Below are 11,948 nucleotides of genomic sequence, written 5' to 3' on the forward strand. Positions count from 1 at the left end.
TTTACAATTGTAATACTTAAAAATAAAGGATTGGACGGGTGGGGTAGGGCCGCTGAAAATAAAGTAAGTAATGGATGGGATAGGGTTAGGTGATGTTATTTATATAATTCGTAAAACATTGTTATGTTTTACAAAAAGTTTTGTAAAACGTAATAATTTATTATGTTTTACTAATAGTATACTGATTTGACAAACTTTTGATGGGACAATACAATGCTTTATTATTATTTTTTTATTTTTGTGTAAAACATAATAAATTAGTACGTTTTACAAAACTTGTTGTGAAACGTAATAAGTTATTACGTTTTACAAATAGTATTTTCATTGTTCACCTTTGTCAGTTGACTTTTAAAAAAAGGATAAAATGTAATAATTTATTACGTTTAGCCTATTTTGGTAACTTATTAAATAGGTGGCCTATTTTGGTCACTTTATTCATTTTTTGGCTTATTTTAGTTCCGAGTTCTAAATTTTCATATAAAGTGGGTCCCAACAAGTCATTTAACTGAAACTGTATTTGGATGGCCGTTATGTATTGTACCGTATTGTTTTAATAAATATAATGTAGATTGTATCGTTTTTTGTCATTATATAATGTCACACATCAACAATTTGAAGGATAAACCTACAAGGAAAGTAGGGTACGGGGTAAAGCTTCTATAAAAAGGTAAACAGAATTATTAAATAATAAGTAAAGAAAGAAATGAGGAAAAAGGGTAATGACACGTTTACATCAAATTGTACCTAACAATGGATTTAACGATTCAATACAATAAAATTTTAGTAACAATCAAAACAAACATTTTATTTAAACTAACACAATACAATACAATAGGTGACAATCATCCATACAAGCTGTAAGGGTGAAATGGGGATGCTAAGAGTAAATTATTCTTAAAAAAAAAAAGTGGCATACTTCTTTTGGTACAGATTAAAAAGGAACATGATAAGATCCTAGCTGAGAAAGGATTCTAATGTCGAATTTAACACAAAACAGGGATAGGGGAAATCAATTGAGACATGGAAGAAATAGGAAACGAAAGAGAAGAGAAAAGGATTTAATCAACTAAATATTGTGTTTGATCAACATAGGACTTGTTACTTACGCCTATCAATCTACAAACACTAGATGAACAATCCCAGGAAGAAGAGAAACTTGAACTCATACATAGAAATCTAATTCTAGATTATCCGAGAGGTGCCTAAGGTAAAGAGATAAGTGAATCCTCCCACTAAGGCAAGTATTTATAGTTTTGCCTTTACAAGCATAGTCAAAAAGCGGCCTTAGTAGAAATAGTCAAAATCGGACTCCCAAGATCACGTCCGATGTCACATGCTAGGGAACTTGGGCTGCAAGTGGGGTATGCAGTCCCATTTGCAAGTGAGCTCTTCTCAACAGAGTTCCTGGTCGAAGTTGTGGTGCCTATGCGGCCACATATGGGAGTTGGGATTGCATTCTTAGGCACATTCTCTTCCGCATCTTCCTTCCAAGCTATCTTCTGTAAGTTGAGCATCTCCAGATGTGGGTCTTTACTCTCTTCCATACAAGCTATATTCCGTAACTTGAGTACCCCCACATATGGCTCTTCAATGGCTTTCAAGGACTCCATCTTCTCAATCAAGGAGTGTATAGATTGAAGATCTGCAGTTTAGATTTCTTGAAACGCTATGGCGAAAGTGTTCCATGAACCATCATTGACTAATGTCGAGCTCCACTATCAATCCTAATCACCATTGAGTTTTCCAGGATCGTATCAGAAAAGTGTCGCATAAAATAGGACAGAGGAAGTAGCAAATGCTGCGAGCGTCAGGTCTTGTTCTATCTTAGAATCATAAACTGTCCAATGTGTAGCAGCTTTTTGATTTTAGTATAATCTTCAGTCCTAACCAGGGAAATCTTCCTTCCCTGACTTTTGTGAACTTTAAAATCTTTGTATTAGTAGGTTAAGGTGATTGGTAAAGGGAAGCATGTACATCTTGCAAGCTGTGAGATGGAGACTGACTGAAGTTCTCCAATGCTGATGAATACTGATAAGTCAAGCATTAATGGTTGCCATATGAGGCTAGGACATAATTGTCATGGAAAACATTTATTTTCTATGAGGTTGGCTTTACTGTTTGCCCATTAGCAAGGCAAACAAGATTTCCCTTTTCAACCTTTAAAAAGAAAAAAAAAAGAAAACAAGAAGCAAGATTTCCGTTTCTTTCAAGTAATTTAAGATCTTATCTGAGCCTCATTCTATCTTATGCATATGAATGTATGTGGACCAGGTAAAATTCCCACATATGAAGGAAAACAGTATTTTGTCACAGTAGTGAATGTTTTTTTGATGGTTTACATTGATTTCTTAATGAGGTTGAAGAATGATGTTATAACGCCCTCCATTTCTTTTTATATGACATAGTTTGAATTGGCATGAAGTAATGAAGACTTTTGACATTTGTGGTCCTGGACATGCCATATCATTTATGTGGCTATAGAATTTTGGAAACGTGTGGCATTAAATATGTCATAACATTTGTGTGGTTATACAAGTTTCTCTTTATTAAGGGTAAAATGCGAAGTGGAATTTTTTTTTCCAAATTTAGAAGTGTGTCATAACGTGTGGCTGGATAGAATAGAATGGTGTAAAATAGTCAATAGATCATTTAGGGGTGGAGGCATGTATATGTGTAGAAAATTTGTATTTGTACTGTACATACTTTACACATCTTACATAAATGAAGACATTCTCTCGCTTCTCGGTATTTCTTTCCCCAAGTCCATACTCTGTTTCTTCAGTAAGTTGAGCTATTAATCTTCATCTATGACAGTTTGCTTTAGTGTTGTCTGTGAAACAAAGTGTGGTGGGTTAATTTTTGTACTGGACAAGTTTTCTCACTTTGCTTTTCTCTGGATTTTCAGTTAATTCAAGCTCTTCAGCGGGATTTGGTTGCTGGGCCTTCTACAAACTATCAATTTTATTTTTTTTTGCTGAAATAGTTCACATACAACTCCAAACATGAGTTTTGCTTTCCGAGGCGCTAGAGCAGATATAGAACCTGGTTTTCCAGGATTGATCCCCGAGCGCCGTGCTGTGGTCGTCCCCTACATCTTAGTTTAATCATGATCTAGGTTCCCTAAATGGTACTAGTGATTGTTACATTCGTTATCTGTTTTACTGATCTTATGTACCTTTTCCTTTTTCCTTTCAGCGAGTCCATGCAGGCCGGCCAGTTAATACTAACTCACTAGCTTTTCTTGTCACAGGTAACTGTTTCTTAGATCCCTCTGTTCTTTTTATTTTTTGGTCGTGTTTGATTTACCTTGATCTTTCAATGTATCCACTTTGTTGTGACAGTGCTCTTGCTATTCATGATTCTAAATTCTCATCAAATGTCACCAAACTTTCTGGTTAGTGGTCTCTTGAAGAGTTATATCAGAGCATGTGTAATTTAATTAAACCTGGTCCTTATTTTATTTGTGGAACTTAGTGCATGTTGCTTTAAATATACCTTACAGCTGTGGTTGGTGCTTGGTGTCTTCTTCATGGCAACAACCCTAAGGATGTATGCAACGTGTCAGCAGCTTCAAGCCCAAGCACAAGCTCATGCTGTTGCTGCAAGTGGCCTTCTTGGTCCTACAGAGTTGCGGCTGCATATGCCTCCGTCAATAGCGCTTGCAACCAGAGGACGGTTGCGAGGTCTCAGACTACAGCTTGCACTTCTTGACAGGGAGTTTGATGACTTAGGTAACAATGCATGCACCTCTGATCTTGAGCATTTTCTGGCTTTCTGAAAATCCAGAAACCAAATTTTATCTTGAAATGATCTTAAAAGGCTTGGGGTTATTTGATTTTTTTTGGTACTAGCAGATTATGAAACGTTGAGGGCACTGGATGCTGATGATGGTCCTACGACACCATCAATGACCGAGGAAGAAATAAATGCTCTTCCTGTTCACAAGTATAAGGTTTCCGAACCCCAAAGGTCTGTCATGATGATTTCATTACTACTTTTTGCTTCTGCACCATTTTGACTTCTAAGCTTTTGATATACCAGTTTGACACCTAAATCAGTCCACTTCTTCTTCCTCTCTTCTTGTTATTTCATCTATGGCTTGTGATTTATGGAAATGAGGAGGTTATCGTTAGTTTTAATCAGTTTTCAAGGGATTACCGAACTATATTATCAACTTGTGATGATCTTTCAGGTCGCTAGTGTACCTTGATTTGGTCTAACGCATGCTGGAATATTATTGACTACGGTTTTTGGTGTTATAATTTATATGTAATCCTAACTTAAAATTTCTGCACAGCGAGCTTTGTTATTGAGTGCTGATGTTATTTTGCTTTTTATTATTCTTGCTCTGTGGTGGAAGTTCCGTAATTTTTATATATCGATTTCTCAGATGAAATTAATGACAATATTATCTGTATGTCACTTCTCACTCTTCTTTTGTGGCGGAGATTCCTTCCTCGTAGTAATTTTGTTATATGTATTTTTAAAAAAAGACTTGGTGGGTGTATAACTGTATATCTGTTAGTACTGTGACATGTCTCTCCTTTAGTAATATCTTCGCTTCTCTTGATCCTGATGATTCTCTTCTTGGCAGTGCTGGTTCATCAACACAACCGACATCTTCTTCAGGGTCCACTGAGGTACCTTATTTTCTAGCCCTATCTTGAAACTTATAAAAGAGATGCCTGCCCAATTGATTATCTTTTGGAGTTGTTTTTCACTTTTTGCATTCTAGTGTCCTTTTCGTTTGAACAATCGACTTGCAGGAACAATGTTTGCATAACTCATCTATAAGACACAATGTGATGATGGGTCCTATTTTTACTACTAAATCCATTTCATTTTATGTGGCATTGCTTGATTGGGCATGGAGGGTAAAGGAGGACTCTTGGAAATTGTGATCTTAAAATACCATAGACATTGTTTGGTTATTAAAGCTTTTCCATCAAGGGTATAATAGAGCTTATGCAGCTAAATTGTTCCAAATATAGAACGTTGTTCTTTTTGCAATAGACTGTCAGAAAAAAGGAAAAAAAAAATCCATATAAAAAGGAACAGAGGGAAGATGACTTTCTGAAGAAGTTCCAAATGTCTTTACCATAATGTATGTTGTGATGACAAACTGATCCTTATCTAGCGACACCAAAGTGTATGCACAAATTAAACTCTAATATTAAAGAGGTGCTTGATCTGCATTCAAATGAACTATTGAGCTCATTTCGTGTTATAGAGTAGATGCTGCTCCCATGCTCCTAGTCTTTCACAAACCCTAAGTGTCTCCCTAAACTGGCCAATTCTGATTTTCATATTTCGTTCTCTTTTGCCGTGTCTTTCTCCTCCTCATATTGAAACTGGTCTTTCTAAGAGGTGCCTTCCTCCAGAGATGCTAGAGCTCATATTCACAAAGAATGTATAACAAGAGCCTCGTCTAAGAAGTTGTCAACCTTTGGAATGAGGGTCCTGACTCTTTGAGAGATTGCTTTCATTAACCTTATATGCTGAGGCTCTTCTCCTCAACCATAAATTAAGAATCTCAAAAGATTTGAGGACAATGAAGCTCTTTCTTCATCCAGAGAGAGAAGATAACCATCAAAGAAGAAGAGTTAATTTGAAGTAGGCGATATGATTCATAAATACAAAAAAGACAACAACCTTCACTATTGATGAAATAAAAACGAAGTCATGTCAGCAACCTGTATTTCTATGTTACTCTTTTATTATTCGCCAAATGTAGTCGTCAAAACTTTGTTCTTTTGTCACGAGAAGAGTAAGGAATGTATTATTGTATTTTAAGCAGAAGAAGCAAGAACCTGCAAATGCTGTTGGAGGTACAAAGAACTCAGATGACGAACTAACTTGCAGTGTCTGCTTGGAGCAAGTCACTGATGGGGAACTCATTCGTAGCTTGCCTTGCTTACATCAGGTTAAGTATTTTGATAGTTATGTTTATTCTTGTGTAATTTTCTGCCGTTCAAGTCAGCAAGTTTATCACATTTTTACCTTCATAAAATCCCCTTTGAGCACATATCCGTAGGTCAATGAGGTCTTTTAAATTTACAATTAGTTAGTAGTGACAATCATCTTACTGTTTTGACGAGACAAGGAAGACACTTGTGCTTTAATTACCAAGAGGCATATAGAACTTGTAGATAGTTCGCAGTAAAAGTTAGCCTAATTTAAACTTGTAGCAGTGAAGTTAGCAGTGTTCAGTTTGAATATTTGGACATATTATTGCAGAGTAAGTACATAGTTTCATTTGTTTATTTTGTTTTTCCAGTTCCATGCAAACTGCATCGACCCATGGCTACAGCAGCGGGGAACTTGCCCTGTCTGCAAATTTAGGGCTGGGTCTAGGTGGGATGAGAATGGACAAGGAGGAGAAGATGCTTATGATATGGTGTAGTTTCAGCATGGTGATAGACATCTGTATAACGTATTGTAAAACCAACATCGATACGCTTATTACATATATATATGCACCACAGAAGCCTGAATCATCAAGTCTCTTATGGCACTCTGTAATTGTGCAAAATAGCAGAATATGTCACATTGGTAAATATTAGCTGAGTCTTTAAATCTCATCAGGATACAAAGATGAGAGCTCTAGACCAAGGTCTCCAGAAAACACAGGCCGGGGCTTTTGCAGATCTGTTTCCTCCAATCATTGTACTGAAAAATTGTTTCCGGAAATTTTATCTCTCAGGAATGTTTGGCAAATGTGGCTATTGTTTATCATCCAATAGATCCTTGTGTTAACTCATGTTGATTAAGCTTTGTGATATGTTTTGTTTAATTTCATTTTAGTGTTTTACCTTCAAGAAATATGACTAATCTGTTTTGTTTTGATACTACAAGACACTACATATCTTTGGTCTTCTGTGGGAGGGATAGATTGAACCTTCAATTTTGTAGTTAGCGGCAACAAGGAGCTAATTCTTCTTTTTTTTTTTTTTTGTGGTTCCAGTGAGAATTCACCTTTCTTTTAAAGAAGATATGGTAAAGTTAATAGGATTTTGCTCTCGTGTAAAAAAGAATTTAGTAATGATGAGGTTATTTATTTTTATTGGTCTTTTATTTGGTATTCGATATTTGTATTATTTGTTTTGGAGCTCGATTAAATTCGAATTTGTGTATGGTGAGGTTATGGTTGAGTGTACATGTTTACTCATTTCTTCCAAGGAGTGCTCTAATTAATGATTTGTTTCATCTACGGCCCCTCAAAGCGAATTTGATACAAGGTAGTATGGGCTCTCTGACTTCCAATTATGTGTAGTGGGAGCATATATTTTTGATCCACTGTCTCACGGAGCTAAGGGTTAGACAGACTGTGGGCCTTTTGGCTTCAAACTATGTGTTGTGGGAGCATATATTTTAATGTCCTTTGGAGCGAAGGGTTAGACAGGCAGTGCACGCCCTTTGGCTTCAAACTATGTGTTGTGGGACCATATATATGGTACCTGGGGCAAAGGGTTAGATAGGTAATATGACCTTCTGACTTACCAACTCTATCGAGCGGTTCTCGCAAGCAAATGAAGTTTTTGAACTCTCGAATAAGCTTACGCTTAATCTCAGCCTCTTTGATTGGTAAGCGAGCTTCATCTTTGATTGGTAAGCGGGTTAGTATACAATATTAGTCACCTTTATGCATGAGGTTGAACTCTTTTGCATATACATCTTTAATAAGAGGTTATGGAAAAGCAAGGCAATGAAGGGCCATCCTTGTCCATCTTGTATCCATTTTTGGATGCACTAAATAACTTTTTGACTAGTTCTCATGTGTCAGCTTTGCATTCAAGCCCACTTTTTCATGTGCACGAGATCATTCTCTTTTATTATTTTTTATAGAAAAATAACATAAATATACACCTTAATTTATTATATTTATATAAATTTTTATTTTTATAAAATAATCATAAAAATTTCAATTAAATATGTGTTTACATTTGATGTATCAGGAGCTAATTACGTATCTCAACATATCCAAATTTGAAAAATATGTATCGAAAGTTAATTATGTATCTTTACAAAAAAAAATGTATATTTGTTGGAGTATTATGTATCTCGATAGATTTCAAATCAGAAAAAATGTATCGAGAGCTAATTATGTATCATTACAAAGGAAAAAATATATTTTCGTTGGATGTATTGGGAGTTAATTATTTATTTCGACAGATTCAAAATTGAAATTTTCAATAATTATGTAAAATATCAAAAAAATTTATAATTGAACTTCCAACTGTTGAGATTTTTGTTGTTTGTCCTTTTTAATAAGTTCGATAAAGACAGTTCAATATAAGGAGGAGAAAATAATGTACCAATAAAAATTCTTTTGTTCTAGCATTACGCTTCCTACATTATTGATATCCTATAAAAGAAGTTTGATCATTGTTTCACTTCAAATATTGTAAATTCACATACATAGTTAAATTAATGTTTCTTTGTATATGACTTCTATTATATAAGGGGTTTATGTGTATAATTCTAAAAAATAAAGATAACATCATTTCATAACATTTATGTTGAACTTTCATAATATGTAGGGTATAAGCTATTACAACAATAACATATTAGTGTATTTGTAGAAGATAGTGAAGTTAGTTGTAGTTGCCGTAAAGTTAGTTATGAGCCAACTGTCACCTAACTTAATTGGTTAATTAGTTTGTTAGTGTAGCTTGTGATTAAGAGTCGGTTAGCTTGTGTGTATATATATGTAGTTGTACAACTCATAACAGGAGAACAATTTGAGATATTTTGTGCTCAATAAAGTTTGCATTTTTTGCTCTGTTTGTCTAAGCATTCTAGGAGCTTCTTTCTTTTCTCCATAACTGAGTTTTCTTAACATGGTATCAGAGCTACGGGATGGCTATTACTTAGCTCATCTTTGAAGAGAATCTACTGGTGGCTTTACTCTATCTCATGACGATTGCAACTGCAATTATTTTGTAGTAGTTTTTTACCCGGTATAGCTCTGTTTTCCTGCTAAATTTGTTGTCCGCTTTCCTTTTCATGACTACTGAAGGAGAAACTCCTGCATCGGTTTCCCCATTCCACATTCAGAAGACATTTATCCTAATCATTCTTTGTACATTTGTACACCGGATACTCAAGGTTCGATTGTAACCTCTATTCAGCTTCAAGGGTATGAAAATTATGCTCTCTGGAGTAAATCTATGAAGATTGTCTTGCTCGGCAAGAACAAATTAGGATTTGTGCTAGGTACTTGTAAAAATAAATGTATGATCCTAGTTTGCATAATCTTTGGGAACGTTGTAATGCTATAGTTTTGTCTTGGATAATAAATATAGTGTCAAAGAATTTGATTAGTACAGTGATCTATGGATCCGATGCTTATCAGGTGTGGGAAGACCTTAGGGAAATGCCTCTAGGATATTTTTTCTTCACAAGGAAATTGCAACTCTTACACAGGACAATGCTTTAGTCTCTGTTTACTTCTCTAAGCTTAGAGAACTTTGGGATGAACTTTAGTCTTTAGTTCCTCCTCCTACCTGCTCATGCCCTGAATCTAAGACCTATATGGAGCATTGTCATCTTCGAAAACTTTGGTAGTTTCTCATGGGACTTAATGAAACATACAATCATGCTAAGAGTCAGGTTTCGATGACTTATCCATTGACTAATGTGAATCAAGCTTATGCTATGATTATTATTGTTGAGATTCAGAGGAGAAATATGTGTGGTACAATTGGTAGCTCTTTGAGTCCACTGTACTTATGGGCATTCACATGGTGTCTCTGCTGCTTCTAAGTTTGCTCAGAGTTCCAATAAGTATGTTGGTTATGGTGGTGATTCTTCAAATATATCTGTGGGAGTTAGATTTCCTCAGCAACAAACCAACTATGGCTATAAACCTAGACAATCAAATTCCGACAAGGCTCATTTATTTTGTGACTTCTGCAAATTCAATGGACATACCAAGGATACCTGCTATAAACTTCATGGCTATTCTGCTGATTTTAAGTTCAAGAAGAGAGAAGGATCCTCACAAACTTGTACTAACAATGTTGTGAATTCAGGATGTTTTCCTATTGATGAACAAGTTATTTCATCTCAATCTTCTTCTTATTCAGGTACTGGTGTCTCTACTCTACAAGGACCTGTCAATTTCTTCACCCAGGAGCAACAAATTATGTACATGCTAAAAGGATAAGAAACTAAATCAGTTGCCAATACAGTCAAACTGAGTACTGCAGCTAACTCTTCTGGAGACACCTGTGATTCTACTACTACTGTAGGTATACATACTGCTCTCTTCTAAAAAATAGTTGAAGGTAACTGGGTGGTGGATATTGGTGCATCTAATCATATGGTGTATAATATTAATCTACTCAAGAATCTTAAAGAGCTACATATGCAAGATAAAGTTCATCTACCAAATGGTGATCAAGTGGCTATAAGACATAGAGGTGATGCCTTTATTTTCAATAATAAGAAATTGCAACATATCTTATACATTCCATATTTCAAATACAATATGATGTCTATGTCAAAACTTACAAGGGACTTGTAGTGTATGGTGGTCTTTTTTCCTGATTTTGGTATCTTTCAGGACAATTCAAGTGGAAAGGTCCTAGGGATTAGTAAAGAGGATCAAGGTCTGTACATACTTAAGGCTGATACAATTCAAACTTTAGACATTGTTGATACTGTGAAGTTGACTACTAGAAAGATATTTGAGAAGTTTGCTTCTAATTCATCTACTGTAAATAGTGTGTGTGATACTACTGATAATAAGATCTGTGCTAATGTCCTGAATAATATGTGTGATAGTAGTTTGTAGCATAAAAGACTTGGTCATGTACCTATGAGAATCTTAACCCAAGTACTCGCTTTGTCCAGTATGAAACTGAATGATCATTTGTGTATTGTGTGCCCTCTTGCTAAACAATCCAGAATAGTTTTTTTCTACCAGTTCTACCTTTCCTAAATCTAGTTTTGACTTAGTACATGTTTATGTATGGGAACCCTATAGGGTACCAACACATGATAGGAAAAGATACTTTTTCACTGTGGTAGATGATTATTCTAAATACATATGGACTTTCTTACTTACTACGAATGCAGATACTGTGGTAGTTCTTAGAGATTTTCTTATGCTTGGGAAAACTCAATTTAACAAAACGATTAAATGTATAATAATAGATAATGGGACTAAGTTCTTTAATGAACAAGTTAGTTCGTTGCTCAGAAATTTTGGAATTCAACATCAAAGTTCATGTGTATATTCACCACAACAAAATCGTGTGGTTGAAAGAAGACGTAGAACAATCCTTGACATGGTAAGAGCTCTCATATTTCAAGCTCATGTTACTTTTCAGTATTGGGGACACTGTGTATCTATAACTGTGTATTTGTTGAATAGAGTACCTAGTCAATTATTTAGAAAATAGTCTCCTTATGAAAGGTTATTTCACACACCTCCAGTTTTACATCACCTAAGGGTATTTTGTTGCTTGTGCAATGCCATAAAAGTTGGGAGAAGTTACAAGTTTGGTCCTAGAGCTATACTATTTGTCCATCTTGGTTGTTCTGTCTCTTAGAAGAGGTATATTCTTCTAGACTTGTGCTCAAAGATTTTATATTTTAGTAGGGACATAGTGTCCAGGAGGATGTCTTTCCTTTTAAAACTTAAACATTTGAGTTATCTCCTTTATTTCCAGTTCTTGAACTTTCAGTTGAGGAATCATCAGCATATAACCAGTCACCTGGTCTGCCTGAGTTAGTTTCTAATGTTAATACTCCACCATCTGTTGTATTTGATAACTTGGTTGATATTCCACCTATTCCATTTACTAATACTGGCTCATCTGAACCTTTCAGAAGATCTACTAAACATATTAGAATCCCTGCTTGGATGGATGATTATGCAGTGCCTGCTAAGGCTAGTTCATATGCTTATCCTTTAGCAAACTATGTCTTTTATGAGCAGG

The 11,948-nt window shown here is 35.2% G+C and overlaps 1 protein-coding gene across 2 annotated transcripts in view; it reads left to right on the forward strand.

Moving 5' to 3' along the window:
* The window catches only part of LOC107871203 (E3 ubiquitin-protein ligase SDIR1), a 13,016-nt gene extending 6,218 nt beyond the window's left edge, over window positions 1–6,798 (forward strand). The window contains exons 2-9 of one of the 2 annotated variants that reach the window (XM_016718047.2): window positions 2,906–3,077; window positions 3,196–3,250; window positions 3,342–3,394; window positions 3,503–3,731; window positions 3,855–3,969; window positions 4,595–4,640; window positions 5,798–5,923; window positions 6,278–6,798. In XM_016718047.2, coding sequence (XP_016573533.1) covers window positions 3,003–3,077; window positions 3,196–3,250; window positions 3,342–3,394; window positions 3,503–3,731; window positions 3,855–3,969; window positions 4,595–4,640; window positions 5,798–5,923; window positions 6,278–6,403 — 825 coding nt within the window. In that variant the 5' untranslated portion in view covers window positions 2,906–3,002 and the 3' untranslated portion in view covers window positions 6,404–6,798. Of the gene's footprint in view, window positions 1–2,905; window positions 3,081–3,195; window positions 3,251–3,341; window positions 3,395–3,502; window positions 3,732–3,854; window positions 3,970–4,594; window positions 4,641–5,797; window positions 5,924–6,277 lie in introns of both variants that reach the window. The other variant, XM_016718046.2, reaches the window with a different exon arrangement.
* Window positions 6,799–11,948: the final 5,150 nt, after the last annotated feature.

The sequence above is a fragment of the Capsicum annuum genome, chromosome 5, assembly GCF_002878395.1.
Source record: "Capsicum annuum cultivar UCD-10X-F1 chromosome 5, UCD10Xv1.1, whole genome shotgun sequence".
Lineage (NCBI taxonomy): Eukaryota > Viridiplantae > Streptophyta > Magnoliopsida > Solanales > Solanaceae > Capsicum > Capsicum annuum.